The sequence below is a fragment of the Biomphalaria glabrata genome, chromosome 9, assembly GCF_947242115.1.
Source record: "Biomphalaria glabrata chromosome 9, xgBioGlab47.1, whole genome shotgun sequence".
In the NCBI taxonomy this organism is placed as follows: Eukaryota; Metazoa; Mollusca; class Gastropoda; family Planorbidae; genus Biomphalaria; species Biomphalaria glabrata.
The window spans coordinates 39,657,386-39,680,407 of NC_074719.1; the positions used below are offsets into that span (position 1 = coordinate 39,657,386).

Genomic DNA, 23,022 nt, shown 5'->3' on the forward strand with positions numbered 1-23,022 from the left:
TTTGGTGCTAATCTTTTACATTATTGGTCCACATATTTCTGGGATCAAGAATTTTCTTGTTTGAAAAAAAATAAAGAAGTGTAAGAGCAGGTCGATGCTGACTGACTGTAATTTGTCAGCAGTCACAACGATGAAAACTGGTAGGCTAGTTGTATAATACAGTATATGAGTACACGTATACATTAAAAGCAGCTAGCGTATTATTCTAAGTTATAAGAATATATATATATATATATATATATATATATATATTTATATATATATATATATATATATATATATATATATATATATATATATATACATATATATATGTCACGATCATCAATGGTGTTGATGTCACAATCTAAGATAATGCCACTGTCACAATCAGACTTGAACTATATTACACCATCAATGATCGTGATTGCCGAGGATATTGAAATGATCTTTCAATAAGATGATCGTATAGAAGTAGACTGATCTGTGTTGATAATACGATCATACAGAATGTTGCCAATTGATAAGAGGATCATCTAGGTCTAGGAGTTACAACTTGACAAATATGATCTAAGTACGATCTAAATTCAATGAAGAAACTTCTCTTCGTTCAAAAACAATTACTTTAATTAATAACTTGAAAACACTATTCACAAATAGTTACAATGGTTAAAATGTACATAAATTGAATCTACACAATAGTATATCTGAGTCTTGATACAAATAATATATATTCTCAATTTCACGTTACATACAAGTTAGATGTTAACACTACAACTTCCAGAACAAGACTGAGGCTATTTTGCATCTTCGCCGGGTTTCAGCTCGTAATTACGTGATCAACAACTTACCCCTCCCAGACCAACCAATCATTGCAGTCTAATGTACAACAATTAACTTTAATTACATGCTTGTTTTTTTTTCCAGCTATGTCAAGCTATGTCGGCAAACAACCCGAAACTGTTACCATATATGGTCATAGTGTACGTGACAATATATATATATATATATACGGCCCCCAAATCCTAATTTTTTTTTATGCGGCCCTCGATAGAAAATGGTTGCCCACCCCTGTTCTAGGCTTAACTCACATTATGATAGGTGTACTTGATTTCATTTTCAGCATTGTCTGAAGAAACTTGTGTAAAAGAAAATTGTCTAAAAACAAAACCGCACCAAGCATTTTATACTATTCGAAAAAAAAAATAGTACTTAAAAAAATTAAACGTGGAGCCACATTCAAACATTTGAGATCTACTTCTCCGTCAATGTACAGATTTTCAATGCTATTGTTTAATTAATTAGAAGTTTGCGCAAGCTAATTGTATACGTGTCAGTTGGTACTTGAGTCAGACGTGACAAGAACGTTCCAGAACCAGTCCGTTGAAGACGTTGTGTTTGTAGAACAGAAAATGTTTCACCCTCTGCTGCTGTGTTGTCTTGCTTTACTCCTGGCTGTTTCAGGTAATTCTTTTGTATGACACTCGCTTTTTAATTTAAAATTTCTTTAATGTGGCTATGTTTCTGCATCTGTGTTTAGAAAGTTTATCAGTGTTGTGCTTAAAAGTAGGCTGAGACATGACTTTCTTAAAAGATAAGCTTCCTTTTTTCCCAAATGAGGAGATTCTCTTATTCTTGAGCAAGAGAAAGATGCACCCTGCACTCCAACTAGTAAATATCATGTTAGGAGGCTGTCGCAGTGGATCTGGAACAGCACTTGGACTTTTTTATTTGGTGAAGTAATAAGCTTAAGGGGAGATTTTAATCGCTTTGAGGAACAAGTCTTCGAATCATCTGTCAAAACAATTGAAAGGTATTGGTGAAGGAGCAGAGTTACAATTATGTACAATTACACATTTTCTAATTTGCTATGACACCTGCTTGGATCTCTTCTAGATTGAACAATCATTCAAAAGTTAAAAATCCCAATCTTCCCAGGAATATGATCTGAAGTCTGTTTGATTCTGAGGCTAAAGCGCTTTACCACTTGGTCACCACTGCCCATGTTTAAAGTTATAAATAATTTGATGGATACGACCACTAAATTATTATGCTTTTTATGTTGTATTGTATTTTATGTTTAATAAAAGAAATAAAATCTGCTAGTCTTTACATAACCAATAGTTTCCCTTTTCTCTTGTTTTCATATTCTTAACATCTGGGAAAATGAAGAATTGGAACTTTAGATTTTCAAATGTTTGAAGAACAATTGCATTATTATTATTGTTATTATTATTATTATTATTATTATTATAGATTTTATAAAACGCTTCATTCATGTTTATAGCATGCTCAGAGCGCTATGGTCCAATCTAATTTTGTGGACCAAGTGGGAGAGGGGGTATCTAAGAGAAAGTTTTCCGTGCTGCCTTTATGCTCTCAGTAAACAGGATTCTGATCGAGTTGGGTGTTGAACTTCGAGCCCCCTTGATAGATAACCAAGCCACGCTCAAGCGTACTTAGCCTCTCGGTCAGACTTTTACATGGTTGTTGAATGTGTCTATTTTATCATTTCTTGACCATTATGTAAAAACTAAACCATTTAAAAAAAAAATCCTTCTTCAAAACATGGGACTACGTGTTCGACGTAACTCTTCCATAAATGCTTGGGCTTTGTTTACGAGGAGAGTAGATCAAATAAGAAATTGTCTAGAGGCTCTACTTTTGTCTGAGCTAGTAAATGAGCAAGTCTATAAGAAGAGCATAAAAAAAAAACCTTTAACGAAGTGCCATTGTGAAATTAATTTGGATCAGTTGTGTCATTCAATTTGTAATACATCAACAACAATAAAACGTTGCGGTTAGAAAATTTTTAACAATCGTTTTTGTTTAGCGCCATTCCATGCTTTTATCTTTTTCAATATTATCACTTATCTGGACCAGTTAGAAAAATGGGTGAGTTTATAAAAAAACGGGAGAAGGACCTGAGTTCTAAATCAAGCCTTCTCAAGCCGACACACCTAACAGTCTGCTTGTGAGTGCTTTTGAAAACAGAAGATTTATATATATATATATAGTTCGACCATCGTGGTTTGAAGATGACCACTTTTTCATCCAGGGGGCTGAGGGATTTGCACTAGGGTTTATGCCTCTTCATGTGACTGGTGAGACCTATGTGAGCCCGGAAAGATCGGCTGCACACTGGGCAGGTTATTAAAGCGGGAGCTAGTGTCATTGGCCTTGCTTTTCTTCTCTGCTTTTCCTTTGCCAGCGCTGTTCTCTTTTCCTCTACAATCTGTGCGCCAGTTTTCACAACACGACATCATGATGGTCTGCATGGGCGTAGCCAGGGGGGGGGGTTTGGGGGTTTAACCCCCCCCCCCCCCAATGAAATCCCCCCATCCCCCCACAGGCGAAGTGTCGGAGTTTTTTGACTGATCTTTTGCTTTAATTTTGTTTATTTTAGGTGAAATTTTAATACTAAACCATCACTAGCCTTAGCACAGTCAATGGGGGTTTTGAGTTTAAAACCCCTACCAGGGATTTTGAGTTTGAAACCCCCTACCAAGGGGTTTTGAGTTTGAAACCCCATACCAGGGGATTTGAGTTTTAAAACCCCTACCTACTACTCATTAATAAAGTGCAATGAAATTGAAAAACACTAAATGTGGCTCTACAAAGATGGTTAAGACAGATTTTAGGAGTCAGTTATAGAGATCGGGTCTAAATCTAAATCAAGGAAATCCTATGCCGAAATGGGAGTCAACCCCTTAATAAGATTGTGACAGAGCGTCGCATGAGGTTTGCGGGGCATGTTCTCCTAAAAAATGAATTATGCATAAGAGTTGCGATGACATCCCCACCTAAACATCCCCCCACCCCGAAAAAAAATCCTGGCTACGCCAATGATGGTCTGTCATGTATTTTTTGTCTCCCAGGTGGCTGGGTTAATAATGAACGCTTTCAGAAAAGCTTAGGGGGTGTCCATTTAGCATTTTCTTTGTTTGTTTTAAACTAACTTTAAAGCGGCAACCTACAAAATGGATTTAATTCAGCTTATACCACCTATTCAGTCCAGTACAATTTCTTCCCCTTTCAAACCAAATAATTAATTACCAAAAGTTAATTAAATAAGGATATTTTAATTGAAACTTGTGTGGTCAGATAAAAGAGGTATTTGTGCAAAACTTTAGCTTAATCCGAGATTGGTTGTCGGAGACATTATCTGAATAAAAGACGTCTACCAGACAGACAGAATGAGTTAGAGTTCTCCAGAGATAGCAATCTCCATAGATAGAATTCTGCAGATATTGAATTCTCCAGAGATCGAATTCTCCAGATGTAAGGAGAGAGGAGGAGATGAAGACAGATGTAACGAGAGAGAAGGAGATGAAGACAGATGTAAGAAGAGAGGGGGAGATAAAGACAGATGTAAGGAGAGAGGGGGAGATGAAGACACATGTAAGGAGAGAGGAGGAGATGAAAACAGGTGTAAGGAGAGAGGGGGAGATGAAGACATATGTAAAGGGAAAGGAGGAGTTGAAGACAGATGTAAGGAGAAAGGAGGAGATGAAGACAAATGTAAGGAGACAGGAGGGGATGAAGATACATGTAAGGAGAGAGGAGGAGATGAAGACAGATGTAAGGAGAAAGGGGGAGATGAAGACAGATGTAAGGAGAGAGAGGGAGATGAAGACAGATGTAAGGAGACAGGAGGAGATAAAGACACATGTAAGGAGAGAGGAGCAGATGAAGACAGATGTAAGTAGAGAGGGGGAGATGAAGACAGATGTAAGGAGAGAGGGGGAGATGAAGACAGATGTAAGGAGAGAGGGGGAGATGAAGATATATGTAAGGAGAGAGGAGGAGATAAAGACAGATGTAAGGAGAGAGGGGGAGATGAAGACATATGTAAGGAGAGAGGGGGAGATGAAGACAGATGTAAGGAGAGAGGGGGAGATGAAGACAGATGTAAAGAAAAAGGGGAAGATGAAGACAGATGTAAGGAGACAGGAGGAGATGAAGACAGATGTAAGGAGACAGGATGAGATGAAGACAGATGTAAGGAGAGAGGGGGAGATGATGACATATGTAAGGAGACAGGGGGAGATGAAGACATATGTAAGGAGACAGGAGGAGATGAAGACATATTTAAGGAGAGAGGGGAGATAAAGACATATGTAAAGAGACAGGAGGAGATGAAGACAGATGTAAGGAAGCAGGAAGAGATGAAGACATATGTAAGGAGACGGGAGGAGATGAAGACAGATGTAACGAGAGAGGAGGAGATAAAGACAGATGTAAGAAGAGAGGGGGAGATGAAGACAGATGTAAGGAGAGAGGGGGAGATGAAGACAGATGTAAGGAGAGAGGGGGAGATGAAGACATATTTAAGGAGAGAGGGGAAGATGATAACAGATGTAAGGAGTGAGGGGGAGTTGAAGACAGGTGTAAGGAGAGAGGGGGAGATGAAGACACATGTAAGGAGAGAGGGGGAGATGAAGACATATGTAAGGAGAGAGAGGGAGATGAAGACAGATGTAAGGAGACAGAAGGAGATGAAGAGAGTTGTAAGGAGAGAGGGGGAGATGAAGACAGATGTAAGGATAGAGTGGGAGATGAAGACAGATGTAGGGAGACAGGAGGAGATGAAGACAGATGTAAGGAGACAGAAGGAGATGAAGACATATGTAAGGAGAGAGGGGGAGATGAAGACATATGTAAGGAGACAGGAGGAGATGAAGACAGATGTAAGGAGAGAGGGGGAGATGAAGACAGATGTAAGGAGAGAGGGGGAGATGAAGACATATGTAAGGAGAGAGGGGAGATAAAGAAATATTGAAGGAGAGAGGGGGAGATAAAGAAATATGTAAGGAGAGAGGGGGAGATGAAGACAGATGTAAGGAGAAAGGGGAAGATGAAGACAGATGTAAGGAGAAAGGAGGAGATGAAGACAAATGTATTTAGAGAGGGGGAGATGAAGGCAGATGTAAGAAGAGAGGGGGAGATGAAGACAGATATAAGGAGACAGGAGAAGATGAAGACAGATGTAAGGAGAAAGAGGGAGATGAAGACATGTGTAAGAAGAAAGAGTGGGATGAAGACAGATGTAAGGAGAGAGGGGGAGATGAAGACATATGTAAGGAGAGAGGGGGAGATGAAGACAGATGTAAGGAGAGAGGGGGAGATGAAGACATATGTAAGGAGAGAGGGGGAGATGAAGACAGATGTAAGGAGAGAGGGGGAGATGAAGACATATGTAAGGAGAGAGGGGGAGATGAAGACATATGTAAGGAGAGAGGGGGAGATGAAGACAGATGTAAGGAGAGAGGGGGAGATGAAGACAGATGTAAGGAGAGAGGGGGAGATGAAGACAGATGTAAGGAGAGAGGGGGAGATGAAGACATATGTAAGGAGAGAGAGGGGTGAAGACATATGTAAGGAGAGAGGGGGAGATTAAGACAGATGTAAGGAGAGAGGGGGTGACGAAGACAGATATAGGACAGCAGTGCTTTTATTGTGAAGGTACGCACCGGTACAGCGTACCGGCACCTTTTTTTAATGTGGGTAGATTTTTTCTATATTTTTTGGTATTTTACGTTTATTATTAATATATAATTAGTTAAAAGTAGGCGATTCATCACTGAATACTGGCACCTAATCACTGAGTACAGGCACCTAATCACTGAGTACCGGCACCTAATCACTGAATACTGGCACCTAATCACTGAATACTGGCACCTAATCACTGAGTACCGGCAATAATCACTGAGTACCGGCACCTAATCACTGAATACTGGCACCTAATCACTGAGTACCTGCACATAATCACTAAGTACCGGCACCTAATCACTTTGTACCGGCACCTAATTACTGAGTACCGGCACCTAATTACTGAGTACCGGCACCTAATCACTGATTACCGGCACCTAATCACTGAGTACCGGCACCTAATCACTGAGTACCTGCACCTAATCACTGAGTACCGGCACTTAATCACTGAGTACCGGCACCTAATCACTGAATACTGGCACCTAATCACTGAATACTGGCACCTAATCACTGAGTACCGGCAATAATCACTGAGTACCGGCACCTATTTCTTTACAAAAAAATAAAAGCACTGGAAGGAGAGAATGGGTCAATAAGAAGACAATCCGAATAGAAAAATTATTTTACAGAAAAAAATAACTTGTATTAGAGGAATTACACCATATTTACAACAAAATATCTCCAATTTAGATTTTCGATCTTTAAAAAAATACATAACTAATTACCAATAATTGATTGATTACTTGTTTATTTTAAAGTGATTCGTTTGTGATTTGGTTTGATACAATAAATAAATGTTAAAAGTCACATCTTGATTTGAGAAACACTTTAAGAAAGCACAATTAACTATGGGGACACATTTACACATTTAGCCATATATTTAATTACTAAAGTATTTTTTTTGTTAGTATTAAAATTATTAAACGGTAAATAAAAATTGTAAGCTTTTTTTTTTAATGAATCGTACTTTGCCACTGAATAATTGTGCTAATTTTCCACTTGATTTGAGAATGGGTGTGGGAGAAATAACGTGTTCAACTTTTTTACCAGACAGAGTAAGTATATAATAAACAAAGCAAGACAAAGAATAAAATCAATGTCACGAATTAGGTACAGTGAAGTGCCATCCTTCTATGTGGTTCCAAAACAAGGAGATTCACACAATTATATATGAAAAGAAAATTCCAGAATTACTCCAACAGTTACCAACGTCTGATAATCTTCTGTTCACTTGGGGGGAGAGAATTAAACAGAAAATCATAGCACAAGACGACCAAAAAAAGCGAATATGGGGCTGCCTAGGAACAGCCCTGCGTATGTCGCAAACTGCTACTCTCGAGACGTATGCGTCTCTTCGACTCCTTGGCTGAGGCTCAACCACGAGCTGGCACGCCATAGTATTTATTGCATTACCATGTTAGAGACAAGCAAATATTTGTGAAACACAAGCCTAGAGTAAAATAGGCACATTTTTAAAAAGGAACAATTGCTTCACATTTTGGAGGGCATCCACTTGACAAAGCTGATCAAGATGGGAAGTAACATGAACACAGAAGTTTTTATTTTTCTTATTTGTATTTCTGGTATGTCGCAAGGCAGCCAGTTTGAGTTTAAAACCCATATCAAGGGGTTTTGAGTTATAAACCCCTACCTGGGGGTTTGAGTTTAAAACCCCCCTACCAGGGGGTTTTGAGTTTAAAATCCCCTACCAGGGGGGTTTGAGTTCAAAACCCCTATCAGGGGGTTTTGAGTTTAAAACCCCCTACCAGCGGCTTTTGAGTTTAAAACCCACTACCAGGATTTTCTTGCAGTTAAATCCTTCTCTTTTAAAAACAATACAAAACAAAACAAAAAAGAAGTTAAGGAACATTTTGATTTTATAACCCCCTATTCAATATAAAAAAGCAAATAACACGCTCTAAATTCTATGAGAGTAGCCAAAAGGTTTTGAGTTTAAGCCCCCATTCAGCGGGGTTTGAAGCTAAAAAATACCTCTTTAATATAAAAAAAAAACAAAGAATATTATACAGTCAAAATTCTGTAAGTGTAGTCAAAGGGGTTTTGTTTTTAAACTCCCCTCCAGTGGAGTTTGAAGCTAAAAAATACCTCTTTAATATAAAAAAAAGCAAATTACATACTAAAATTATTTCAGCCTAGCAAAGCCAATTTGAGGTTTTGAGTTTAAACCCGTTTCCTACAGTTGGCTTTTCTTAAAAGTTTAAAACCCCTCCAGATGGTTTTGATTTTAAAAAAAAATTCTAAAGCAAACAGTTACCAAATTCTAGGACCGTAGTTAAATGGGGTTTTGAATTTAAAAAAAACAACTTCAGAGTTTTTTAGTTTAAAATCCACAACAGATACTTTTGACGATAAAACTTCCCTTTTCGATATAAAATTTAAAGCAAACTACAGTCACCAAATTCCAAGAGCGTATTCAAGAAAGGATGCACATTTCTACAAGTGGCGGGACTCCATAAATAAAGTGCATTAAATAGTCATCTGTCGAAATTGAAAAACACTAAATGTGACTCAACAAAGATGGCCAAGATTGATTTTAGGAGTCAGTTATAAAGATCGGGTTAAATCAAGGAAATCCTATGACGGACTGGGAGTCGACTCCTTAGTGAGGTTATGACAGAGCGTCGCATGAGGTTTGCGGGACATGTTCTCCAATAAAATGAATTACGCATACTAAGGGTTGCGATGACATCCTAGTTCAACTTGGCGCCAGTAAGGATGTAAAAATAGCATTTTGTTTTTTGAAATAAAACATTTTAATAGCAGGAAAATTTACAGTAGATACCTCATAATATACTAGCATTTGAGACCACAAACTAAATTGAACAATGGATAAACGTTTTCCAACGGAACTGTTACTGATTAAATAACAATTGTCAACGTGAACTATATTCAATAATACTTAATTGTAAATTAATAAATTATTTACATGTATATATATATATATATATATATATATATCATTGCGGTTAGCATTCCACTAATAATTATTCAAAATAACATAGCACATATTTCACAATCGATCGGGGCCCACGAAGCCCACAATCTAAAGCCATGGAGGCAAGAACAAAACCATACAATCTGGCTTGACTCCAACAGAGTCCCAAGTCTGCGTCCCTAAACAAGAAAAATACGCATTCCTTGAGATCGCTGGTTCACAAGATCATAGGACCAACGACTTTAGAGCTACACCACGAAGAATCAAGTAAAATAAACTAACTTACCCAATACTGGGGAAGAAAATACCAAAGAAAACAACTCCAACAAAAGATCTACCATCGCCACAACCACAACAAAGGCAAAGAAGCAATGACATCAACAAAGCGCGTCCTTAAGAACTTAGAGGGAACAAACCGTTATGGTGCATAAAAGAAAACACCCAGAAAGAACTAACTGTAGATGCGCACGACAATATTGACCCAAATGAGCACAACTACAGGTCCATGACCTTTGGAAAAGAGTGGCTGAGAGGCTAAGTACGCTTGGGTTTGGTTTGGCTATCTATCACATAAATTATAGATACGACGCCCATCTTGAGGAGATTTGTGTTTACTAAGAACCTAAATGCAGCACGGAAAACATTCTCCTAGATATTCCTTCCCCTCACTGGTCAACCAAAGAGAATGGACCATAGCACCCTGAGCATGCTATAAACATGAAAGATGCGCTATATTTAAAAAAAAAAGCTGTTTTAAAAGAATTTGAGACCTACAAGCTTTTACTGACATTGAGTTTAATGTAGACAATATAAAGCTTTTATGAACTCAATGCACCTGGCCATCGAATTGGAATGTCGCACAGTTTTTTCTTTCCACTTTCCTATCTCAGCTCAAGTTAAAACTTAGCATAAAGCTTCATTGTCGATGACAATACAAGAATCATAGACAACTTTGACTTAATAGTCAATGGAATATTTCCTATTAATTCATTTCGGGAGTTAAAGGGGAGATAAGCCTTGTATAGATAATTAGTTCGTTATGTGAAAAAAAATTAAAAGGCTATAAAATCTGTTAATTTTTATTTTTTACCTTTATTGCTTGAGTTCCGACTTGACCACCGTTTTATTATTAAAATTGTTTTTGTAAAGTCATCAAGGAAACCGTGTCCCATAATCTCAATAGCTCCACAACTGTTTCACTAAAGTGTGTGAAACAGAAATCTAAGCAATCCTTAAGGATGAGACTTCTGAACATAAAAAAGACACCTTCAATCGCATAAATGAATTATTGTTTGTCTAGATCTATGAATTTGTTTTTTAATTATTGATGCGTTTTTCACTCAATATAAGCTTTTTTTTTTTTTAAACGTGTTAATTTTTTTCTTTACTGATATTTTTATCAGACTGTTTGCAATTGTCACAAAGAGACGATAAGTGTGGTAAAATTAATGAATGTTTAGACAGTATTGACCGTTTTGAGATAGATGACTTTAGAAGACTGTGGAAATTTGCTGACCGAACCTATTATGATAATTACTGTGGGTAAGTAATCTACGTTAATGCATCTCATTTTTACGCCAGGCAATTAAGAACTAGTCATGCCACAATATATCGCTGGTAAATGTGTATTAAACAGCTACAAATCCAGCAGACATGCCGAATCAGAGGCGTAGCTAGAAATGTGCCGTTTCGGCCGAAAGGGGATTAAACTGTAAGCGATATCAAAATTTCCACAAATTTTAAGTTCCTTTACCCCTTTATCCCATTCGGCTTTTCAGTGAATTCTACGCATTGTTCATATATCAACAAATACCAAATACTGTTCTTTGAAATATAAACTAACAATTTATCCATTTCGGCTTCTATGATCATGTCTGTATTCTTTTTTAAGTTATATGTACAGTAAGCTGTAGACCAACTTGAATCAAATTTACTAGATTTGTCTGGCCCTCTTAAAGAAGTGCATTTCACTGGTCGATAAGATCATAGTGTATTCAGAAAGATAAAATTTTTGCTCTAAACAAACAAAAAAATTGGTAAAATATTTACACAGATCTCTTATTGTTAGTCTAAATCTATTGAGAATTGTATAACATGACTAATCCAGACTTATTTTATACAATTTAATTTAATATTAACTTTTTTTTAAAAATTGTGCTACTTTGTTTATTTTACGTCACAATTTGTTGTGCATGTTTTTGTGAATGTAGTAGTAGAATTGGCTAGTGATTAAAGTGCTGGTGTCAGACGTAGCAGACCTAGATCTGATAAGCTAGTGATTAAGTCGCTTAAGTCAGACTATGCAGATCTAGATATGATATGCTAGTGTTTAAAGTGCTGGTATCAGATAGTGATTTCTTTATTGCTGAAATTGAATTTAGAGATCCATAATTATTTTGTATCTGGTGATCTTATTTATTCAGTGTCATTTTTGGCTTTAGATCTAGACATAGATATAGAATATATATACGGCTATAGGATGTATTCTTTCATTGTGGACCCTTATCACTAGACGTTAATCTGTGAGGAAAAATGGAGACAATGTTTTGAACTGTTTATGGTCGCCACTGAGAAGAATACAAAGCCCGAGACAGTGAAAAAAGATTTATTGTTTTAATTGGAGAACCCGCTCGTGATATCTACAATAATTTTCAAGTATGTGAAGACAGTAGACAACATAAGTAAAAGGAGTGCTTATCATTCTTTGCGAAAGACTAACACTGTTTAAGACGGATTTAAATTCTTCATAAGAAATCAGAAAGAAGGTGAAACTCTCGATCAGAAAAATTTGTCAAAAAATTTTAAGTTTGACAAAATTCGATGAACTTATCGTATTGATCGGCATACAGTTGGATCAAGTGAAAGAGATGCTATATCTAGGAGATGTTAACTTAACTTTAGAGAAAGCTTCATGTATAATTCTTCCTGACGAACATACGCAGAACCAAAATGAAAGATAAGATTGGACAAAAAAGTAAATGCTGCTAATAAGTCAAAGAAGACAGAATATAGAAGCCAGTCAAGAGCTCAAAGGACAAAATAACAAGTGTCAATAGAGACTGCAGATGGCATGGTGCTTTATTATATATCTCAATGTTGTTGATTCAATGGAAGATAAAAGTCAAGCAATCAAATAAATGAGTTGTGGCTTGAGGCAAATGGTAGCCTACTGACAACAATGTCAAAGTTTGGATGGTTGACGCCAATTTTATGGGGAAAATAGTCAAAATGAAGATAGATGCAGGAGCACAAGCCAACTTCATATCAGAGTTGACGCAAAATATTTTAGAACTGATAGTCAGTTAAAGCTCTTAAATACAATAACTACAAGAATTAGGAGACTAAGCATAAGAGTTGTAGGGAGCTGCATCAGTCACATTTGAATTGGAGGATGTTAGTCAAAGATGATATGTATGTGGTAAAGAAAGATCACCCAGTTTTAGTAAGAAATTTTGAAGCAGACGTTTTAATACAATACATTGAAGTTCCACGAGAGTTGATGCAGAGACGTCAACTAACAATATTTTTAAGTCAAGTTCTCCGTTGCAAGAGAATGATAAGCTATTACGAGGTCAAAAGCCATCAAGTCCAAATGATTTCATGGTTATAAAAACTCATAGCAGAACAGCATAATTTTTGAAAAGTGATTAGAAGATAGAAGATATTCGTCGGAAAAATGCACGTAATGTTAAGCTGAAGTTATTGAGCAATTATGTCAGAGAAGGATGGTCAAAATTAAAAAAATCAGGTGCATGGAGCAATGAAGATATATTGGTCAAGACAGTATTCATGAATATATTTTTATGAGAACAGAGTTTTAATTCCTTCAACTATAAGAAATGAAACTTTTGAAAATTTCTACATAGGACTTTTTGGTCTTGACAAAAAATATATCCAAAGTTAAACAAAGTAGTTTTTTTTTTGGCCAGGATTGTTTTAATATACTTTTCGACAATAATAAAATGCTCATGTTCAAAAGAGATAATGTTAAAGAAAAAATTGCTACCTTATGCTGTACAGACAGACCATGGTAAAAGGTTAATTTTTTTGAATGTAGGAACAATGACTACTTGCTAGTAGTTCATTATTTCTCAAATGCCCTGAAATTAAGCAATGTAAGAACACAACAATTGAATGGGTTATCAGGGCGATGAACTTAATTTTGCCAGAATAGGCATACCTGAAGAAACAGTGAGCTACATAATGCCATTCAATACCTATCGATATAAAGATTTTGCTTCTGAATGGGGTTTCAAGATAATTATATCAGGCCCCAGGAACCTTCAATCAAATCTTCACAGTTAGGTGTATATTCGTGTCGTAAATAAGATATTCAACAAAGCATTCAAAAGTGGGAACGATCCATATCTCATCATTCTTGAGTTTTAGAAATATTCCAAACTCCAATAAGTGGACTGACTTATTCACCATCACAACTGCTGATGAGGAGAAGACTCAAGGATACATGTTATTACTGCAATTACTTGATATTACTGCTATTTTTTGATATTATTGCTATTATGGATGACTGCTTGGTAGTGCGGTATGCACGTTGGACTGTCGGTCGTCTCGATGGTCCCGGGCCCGCTGCCATCCCCCGTCGTCCTGCGGGAGGTTTGGAAAAGCAAGTAGATCATCTTCTAAGGGTGGATGTCTGTATGGATAAACGGAAGTGGGGAATGGTGGATGAATGGATGGATTGATAAAAAGATGGATAATTAAATGGAACTGATGGATAGATGGATAAAGGACTGAAAATGATAAGAATTTAGTAATAGATTTTTACGGACGAATATCAACGATTTTAAACAAGAGTTTTGAAGAAGACGAGGAGCGATGGCTGAGTGGTAAAGCGTTTGGTTTACGAACCGGGCTCGAATCCTAGTGAATACAAGGATTTTTAATTACGGGATCTATTTGCGCCTCTGAGTCCACCCAGCTCTACTGGGTACCTGACATTAGTTGGGGGAAAAGTAAAAGCGGTTTGTCGTTGTGCTGGCCACGTGACGCCAACTTTAACCGTAGGCAACATAAACAGATGACCTTTACATCATCCGCCTCATCAACTCTATAGACCACTAGGTCTGAAATTGAACTTTAATTTATTTTTTTTTAAAGAAAAAATACAGAGATGAAGATAGAGATGAAGATAGAGATGAAGATAGAGATGAAGATAGAGATGAAGATAGAGATGAAGATAGAGATGAAGATAGAGATGAAGATAGAGATGAAGATAGAGATGAAGATAGAGATGAAGATAGAGATGAAGATAGAGATGAAGATAGAGATGAAGATAGAGATGAAGATAGAGATGAAGATAGAGATGAAGATAGAGATGAAGATAGAGATGAAGATAGAGATGAAGATAGAGATGAAGATAGAGATGAAGATAGAGATGAAGATAGAGATGAAGATAGAGATGAAGATAGAGATGAAGATAGAGATGAAGATAGAGATGAAGATAGAGATGAAGATAGAGATGAAGATAGAGATGAAGATAGAGATGAAGATAGAGATGAAGATAGAGATGAAGATAGAGATGAAGATAGAGATGAAGATAGAGATGAAGGCACCGAACAACCAACTGTTAGAACTAAGGAAACAAACAGTTGTAGACATACTTCTAGAGCAGGGGTGGGCAAATTACAATAAGTGTTGAGTTGGCATGGAACAAAACGGCAAGTGTAACAACTGACGGAGTCCGTGGTTTGACTGAGAAAAACAAATTAAACTGAAGAACAATATCTAAATCATAGACTGCAATGAATATCAAACATATTATTAACCCAATTATCTCAGTGATCAAACGTATCAGAACTAGAGGATTTAGTCACAGGCAGTTGAGGGAAGCACAGAAAGATTGGAAACCAAACATTCCGATGTTTGGTACCACAGTAGTATCCTCTGGTGTAGCACGGGCAAGGTATTGAGAAGAATATGGGATCTCAAGGAAAAAATGTTCATGTTTCTTGTCGTGTATTGACTGTGACTAATATTTCTAATGAAGAGTGGAAGACAGACTTATTGTATTACATTTGGTGTATTGCAATGCACATAAATTTTAAATGTTTGTTTTTTTCAAACAAAGCTTTCCCATTTGTCCAGGCAAGCAATTGAAAACAGGTTTTGCCATTTTCTGTCGCTGAAAGGTGAAACTATTCCTAGTGAAATTGTTGAAAAGTATAAAACGTATTTGGATTCCTTGATTTTGGAATTAGAAAGAAATTTTAAGACGTCATGAACTTCGAACTATTTTTCAATACCCTCAGCTTACCATTTAGTGCTGAATCTGATTCAGCTCCAGTAGATATACTTCCAAGCAGAAAATGACCTAAAGTTAAATTTAATCAGTCAGTTCTTCTGCGGGAGCTATATGGTGCCACAAGCTGTATTTCCACATTAAAAAAAAAAGCTTCTAAACTGTCATATTATTCCAATCGACATACATCTGCGACAGTATATTTTTTTCTTGACTGAAAATAAATAAGTTTAAGAATAGGTTGACAGTAATTTGACAGCAGTCACAAAGATAACAACTAGTAGGCTAGTTCCACATTTCCTGCACATTAAACAGTTAAATACTTCACATTAAATTTGTGGTGAAATGTTGTGATGTAAAATGACTATTATAAAGACAAATAAAAAATATTTGTAAAATGAGTTTGAGATATTGCTAACTCTTGTTGCAAATACTCTATTGGTAGTGTACAAGAAAAATGAAATGTAAATGTATAATACAGTACAAATTTTAATTAAAAGACATGTATACACAGTTACCTAACGTATTTGTCTAATTTTTAACCATATGTTACCCGCGGCTAGCGGGTCTTAATTTGCGTATTACTTTCGATGTTGTCACTGAGAGTGTTTTGTAACAAATTAAACAAAATAACAATTTTATAAGTACATTAAATTATTAAATAATATATTAAATAATGAAATCAATACACTATATTTTGTGAACTATAAGTGCAAAGTGTAGTTTTCAAATTAGATCTAGATCTAGATCCTTTCGATTTATACATGGTAATCATGGCCTAGATCGAAGAACTGATAATACTTTCATAGAGTTGGGGAACTTTTTTTGAGGTTCTTAAGTTTGTTTTAGGGCTACTATACTTACGTTACGGTTCAAGTTAGTACCCAAGGAACATTTCTGCCAAGTTTTATCACGATTGGTCAAACGGTTTTGATTTCTTTAAGGAACATACATACATCTTACATTCTACTTTATAGTATATATATGTAATTATATATATATGCGGCCCCCCATTCCCCAAAATTTGTTTTCATGCTGCCCTCGAAAGAACAATGTTGCCCACCCCTGTTCTAGAGAGCCTGATGTGCCACTTCAGACAACCAGAAGTTGTCGAGTTGTTAAAGCTCATTACTTGTTGTGCATGTTTTTGTGAAAGTACTTGATAGGATGTGACGTAACAAAAGGATAGTTTCAATGTCTACTTATATCACCATGAAGTGTCTGCTAAATAATTCTTATGTTTAATTGTCTAGCATAATTTATTTCTCTGTAATAAAAGAAAAATATTTTTTTTGTTTTTGTTTTTCGTTTAGATTCAACAGAAAGGCGGAGAAGTGCGTAAAGAATCTTAGTCACCTTAAAAACGATTGCGAGAAAGAAATGCGACGTGTAAGAGTTGATTTGGACGTGGCTGAATTCTTGTGCTCCAATAATGGCAAAACTGGCAAGTATTGTCAATACATGTCTTATATTATGTCTAGATTGTACACATCTTCTAATGTGTCTAGATACAAAAAAAAATGTCTTTTCTTGTGTCTAGATAATTAGACAGAACATGTTTTCTATTATTTCTAGGAAGTGCATGTCTTCTATTTGTCTAGATTATTTATGTCTTCTATTTGTCTAGATAATACACGCCCCTGGCAACACCCACCAGGTTGTGACACCCAAGCTGGAAATAGTCAATTTTCCAAAATTCAACTTTTAAAAATAAAAATGACTACCTCGAATATCTGTGACAGTTTAGTATCAGCATGTCCCAAACTGTCTTAGTTTAATTATATTTGACTTGTACTCTTCCTAATATGAAAACAAAAATAATGCGATGTAGACGCCAGGAATAAGTTTCTGAAGGTCGGAAGTGTAGAAAAACGCATTGCCCAGGACAACTCTGAGTGATCTTAAGGCACTCCCACAAACATTTTATATGAACGGCTAAGTGGTGGACGTCAATTTTTTATTGTAAAATATTGTGAAATACATAGACGTAAGCCTCTCACGCGACATTCGACGATAAGAGCTGGAAGCTCTCTCCAGCAGAAATCAATATTAAGGCGACATTTACCGCCACTTCACAGCTGGTTCCCACAAAAATTCAGGACTTCTAAATTATGCATAAAACACTGAACCATAATCTTCAAATACAAAAACAAAATTTAATAAAATACTCTGAAAGACACAAAGATAAAGGAGTATTCCTCGTCCCATATGCTAGGACAAATTTGTACAAATACTCCTTCTTCCCTAGTGCTATTAGAGCATGGAATGGGTTGCCTGAGCTAGCCAGGAAAACCAGTGACTTGGCAGAATTTAAGTCATTGGTTAATATGCATGACTAAATGCATGACGCGTAGGACGTAATCATCTTTTTTTTTTTGAAGTAACGTCTGTATTATATAAGATAAGAAAATAAGGTATGACGCCAGGTTAGACGTAGAAGGCCATGTTTTTGAGTTCATCTTTTCGGCTTTCAGTTAAGGCTGACTTCTTGGTAAACGAGTTTCGTCTTGTCTAATGTTATGTCTTACAAATATCAACCGATGTTCTGTCGCTATCTTCCTTAGACGGCGAATGTCTGTGCGTTAATAAATTTTCTATTGGTAACATTGTCTCGGTATGTATTTTTCTCAATCATCAATGCTCAGCCTCTTTTCAACCTTCCACGTCTCGGAGTGTTGGTTGCTGTTGTGACAACGATTGTATTGAGTAGGTGGATTTTAATCTCCTGGCTAATTGATTTTTTTTGTTCAGATAGGCGGTACTTTTTGAAAGACGGTTCCTGCTTTCCAATCCAACATGCAACACCATGATATATATCTCCATCACTTGAGATAGCACAGCCTAAATAGTTGAGTTTTTCTTTTTGTTTAAGATCTGTAAGATCAATGTTGATGACGGTTGATGTTGATGACGGTACTGGGTAACCTGCACCCAACAATCGTAATTTTTAAGGCGGTTGTATCCGTCATCTCGTGAATACATGTGTTTTAAGACATCGTCGATGGCTGCAAGAAAGATAAATGTGGGATAAGATAATCTCATATCCGTCAATGTGACACGACAGCTTGATTCGCTTGAGAGATGGCGCAGAATCTGGACAAATTGTTGCGAAAATGCCTTTTATTCTTTTGCTATTTTTGAAAAGTGATTCTATGGACGATATCATACTTTTTTTTTTATAAATCTACAAAACTGATCAATATCCATTATTGGTATTCCATGCTTTGCCTGACGATGTTTTGCAGGACGTAAAAACCTGTTCAGTGCTTAATTTGCCTTTTCAGAAACAACTGAGAAACAATAGAATCGAAATTAATTATCTAACAATTATTTTACAAAAAAAGAAAGAAATGAAACAAAACAAACAATAGTTGTTGTTTTTTTTTAGGGAGGGATTTTTGTTTTCCTGACGGGACCTTAGTGAGCCACTGATTTAAATAATTAAAAAACATTACATAGTTTTGTATAGCTTAGTGTAATGAATACATCGAGGCCAAGATCATCTTTCTATCTTTCTATCTAGGCGAGAAGAAGCTAGTGGCAATTGTTTTTCTGTATGATATAGGAATACAGAAAATATCCGAAAAACTGTGACGTAAAATTAATTTTGTGTCCTTAACTGTCCATATCTTTGTAACCATGATTGTGATGAACAGCAACTTAAAAAATGAAATAATCATACTTCGACCACGCTTCCCCAAAAGGGGAAAATACGCTATTAGTTTTGTGTGGTTTGTTTGTCCGTCTGTCGTCCATCCTATTTAGATCTCGTAAACTAGGAAAGAGTGAAAATCGACAGGCTTTGGGCACCACACAAGATCTATCAACCTTCTTTCTCCATTTTTCTTTGTCATTTGCGTTTGATAATAGTAACTCGCTTACATTCACGTAGGAACCATTAATTTAATAAACAATTTTCAGGTATAACATTTCAATAATTTTTTGCAAATCTGATTCTAGCATTATAAAAATGTCCTACATGTTTCGGATGGTCCTTCAGATAATATACTTCTTTGTCCTATCTAAGTAGGTGTGGTGGTTGAGTGGTAAGTGCTTAGCTTCCGAACCCGATGTCCCGGTTTCGAAAACTTGTGAATACTAGGATCTTAATTTCGAGATCTTCGGGTGCCTCTGAGTCAACCCAGCACTAATTTGTACCAGAAATAAGTTGGGGGAAATGGAGGAAAGGTGGTTGGTCGATGTGCTGGCCACATGACACCCTCGTTAATCGTGGGCCACAGAAACAGATGATCTTTACATTATCTATAGATCACAAGGTCTGAAAGGAGAACTTTACTTTTACTCCAGTCTTATCTAAGACCGCTGACGACAAGGCACCATTTACACTACAAATGTAACCTCTTTCCATTGTCACCATAGAAACACACAAACAAACACCCTCCATAACAACATACTTTACCTTCTTGTGCCCAGCTGTGGAGATGCTGCCCAAGTCTGTTTGTACACATGCTAAACTGGCCGAATGCTATTACGATAGTGCTTCAAGTGACTGCTATGGAAACAATGAGGAATTCAGGTTAGAAATTGATATGTCCTGTAATGTATGTAAGATTTAGACGCTTTCTAATTAGAAACCATATGTAGCCTCATGAGCGTAGCAAGGATTTTTTTTTGTGTTTTTTGCGGGGGGGGGGGAGGAGACCAGCCAATATATATATATATATATATATATATATATATATATATATATATATATATATGTGTGTGTGTGTGTGTGTGTGTGTGTGTATGTATGTATGTATATAGCTTTCTGACCTTTCATTCTTTCGGAAGACGTTTATTGTACCCTAGAAAAGGTTCTTCCTGGAGTTAGTGGAAAAATTGTAGACTCCCAGCCATTGCCAGCAATTGAGTCTGTGCGAGCGCTATGAGCTCCTCCAACGGAATTCAGGGCGAGACCCGCTGTCAAGCATTACTTCCAATATTGAAAGCAACAAAATGCATATTCTAAGGTATCTATAGTGTATTATCCTGCTATTTCAAAAACCTAATCTGCTATTTTTATTGGTTTATATTCTCAGGCGGCGTTTAGCGCATTGGGCGGCATACTGCTTCCAAAAAAAAAACTGTTATTGGCAATGTCTGAAGCCTCTTCTTACCTGCTTTAAGGTTCTCTATGAAAGTGTGGCGCAACTCTTATCACGCGTAATTCATTTTGTCGGAGAACATGCCCCTCATACCTCATGCGACGCTCTGTCACAACCTTACGAAGATGTCGACTCCCAGTTCGGTATAGTATTTCTTTGATCGAGTATCTTAGCCATCTTTGTTGAGCCACATTCAGTCTTTTTCAATTTAGTACATGACTATTCACTGAACTTTATTAGTGGAGCCCAGCCACTGGTAGAAATTTGTAACCTCTGTTGGCTCTTGGAATCTTGTGACTGTAGTTGTTTTTTTTTAAATATTATTGAAGAGACTTTTTAAAAAGCCCTCTGGAAGGAGGTTTAAACTCAAAACCCCTTTGGCTTGGCTACGCTCATTGAATATTGAGTGTGTAATTTTTTACTTTTTTTATATTGAATAATATTTTTTAGCATTAAACCACACTGAAAGGGGGTTTAAACTCAAAACCCTTTTTGGCTACGCTCATAGCATTTTGAGTGTGTAATTTGCTTTTTTCTTTTTACTGAAGAGGTATTTTTTAGCTTCAAACCCCGCTTAAGGTGTTGTTTTAAAATCAAAACGCCCTTTGGCCAGGCTAATAAAATTTTGAGTGCGTAATTTGCTTTTTTTTATATTGAAGAGGTATTTTCTAGATTCTAATCACTCTAAAAGGAGGTTTAAACTCAAATCCCCTTTGTCTACGCTCATAGAATTTTGAGCGTTTAATTTTCTTTTTTTTTTTTTATTCAATAGGTATTTTTGTAGCTTCAACCCCATTGAAAGGGGGTTTAAACTCAAAACCCCCTTTTGCTATGCTCATAGCATTTTGAGTGCGTTATTTGCTTTTTTTTATATTGAATAGTATTTTTAGCTTAGAAACCCGCTTAAGGGGGGTTTAAACTCAAAATCATTTTGTCTATGCTCATAGAATTTTGAGTGTATAATTTTTTTTATATTGAAGAGGAGGTTTTTAGCTGCAAACCCCGCTGGTGGGGGATTTTAAACACAGCACCACTATTGGCTACTCTCATAGAATCTGGTGACTGATGTATGGATAGTCTTATATTGAATAGGGGTTTTTATCGTAAATTTCGAAGGGTTTTTTAAAAACCTTAGCTATGCTCTTGGCATTTTGAGGATTGTCGTTTGCTGTTTTTTTTTGTAGGGGGTCTTAAACTCAATACCCCATTGGCTGCGCTGTGGCAAGTGATGATTAAGTATTAAAATATCTCCTAAATTAAATAAAATCAAAGCAAAAAATCAGTCACTAAATTTCGACCCCCTCCCTCTGCGGGGGAATTCCATTTGTAAGGGGGTGAGCCCTCTAACCTGGCTACGCCCATGTGTAGCCACGATTCTAATAAGTATTTTAAAAGTGTATGTCTTAATTTAAACCAGTGATGAAGGCGGCATGGGCTCAACGAAATGTTGTGTCCCCCACCACCCAACCTCAAAAAGATATATTTGAATGTAATATAACAGAGAAAAAAAGATCTAGTCGGAACACTATTACCATTCGTTTGGTTTCTATGCTCATACTTGCCTTCAGAAATAAAGATTATTGCCTCATAACATTGGCGGATCCAGGGGGGGTGGGCGATAGGGGTAGATGCCCCCCCCCTCCACTCAGTCGACCCTTCCCCCCTAAGGGGGGGGGCGGACTATTTTTAGTAAAGAAATCACACAATTGGTATAAGAATTTATTAGTTATATTAATAATACATACTAATTATTTATACTTCAACCTATTTATAGATTATTTCGCCCCCCCCACCTCAAGTATGTTGGCCTATTTGGTGGGCATCAATCCCGCCCGCCCCCAACCATAAACTTTCTAGTGGGGTGAGCGGTCCAATTTATTTGTAAAATTAACAGCTTGTTAACTGAATCAATTAAATATCTATATAATTAAAACTTGTTATTGATATTTTAACCGATCTTTATATTATGTCGTTCCCCTGTAAGCCGATTGGGTGGGGTGGGGGGGGGCGAATACATCTACTGCCCTTCCATCCTAAGCTCTTTGAGTGGTTTGTGAACAAAATTAGTTGAATTACAATATCATTTTTATGTCCATACACTTCTTGTATCTTAGTCGATTCGGTTAGTTGAGGGGGGCGATTGCTTTTGCTGCCCTCCCCACTCTAACCCTCTGAATGGGGGGGCGGTCTTATTTTTATGGAGAAATCATAGTTTGTGAACAAAATTA

At 36.6% G+C, this 23,022-nt stretch overlaps 1 protein-coding gene across 1 annotated transcript in view; it reads left to right on the forward strand.

Moving 5' to 3' along the window:
• The first annotated feature begins 1,294 nt into the window (after nucleotides 1-1,294).
• The window catches only part of LOC106053061 (uncharacterized), a 29,398-nt gene continuing 7,670 nt past the window's right edge, over nucleotides 1,295-23,022 (forward strand). Inside the window, exons 1-4 of the mRNA XM_056042234.1 lie at nucleotides 1,295-1,443; nucleotides 10,831-10,969; nucleotides 17,000-17,130; nucleotides 20,121-20,223. Coding sequence (XP_055898209.1) covers nucleotides 1,392-1,443; nucleotides 10,831-10,969; nucleotides 17,000-17,130; nucleotides 20,121-20,223 — 425 coding nt within the window. The 5' untranslated portion in view covers nucleotides 1,295-1,391. The remainder of the gene's footprint in view (nucleotides 1,444-10,830; nucleotides 10,970-16,999; nucleotides 17,131-20,120; nucleotides 20,224-23,022) is intronic.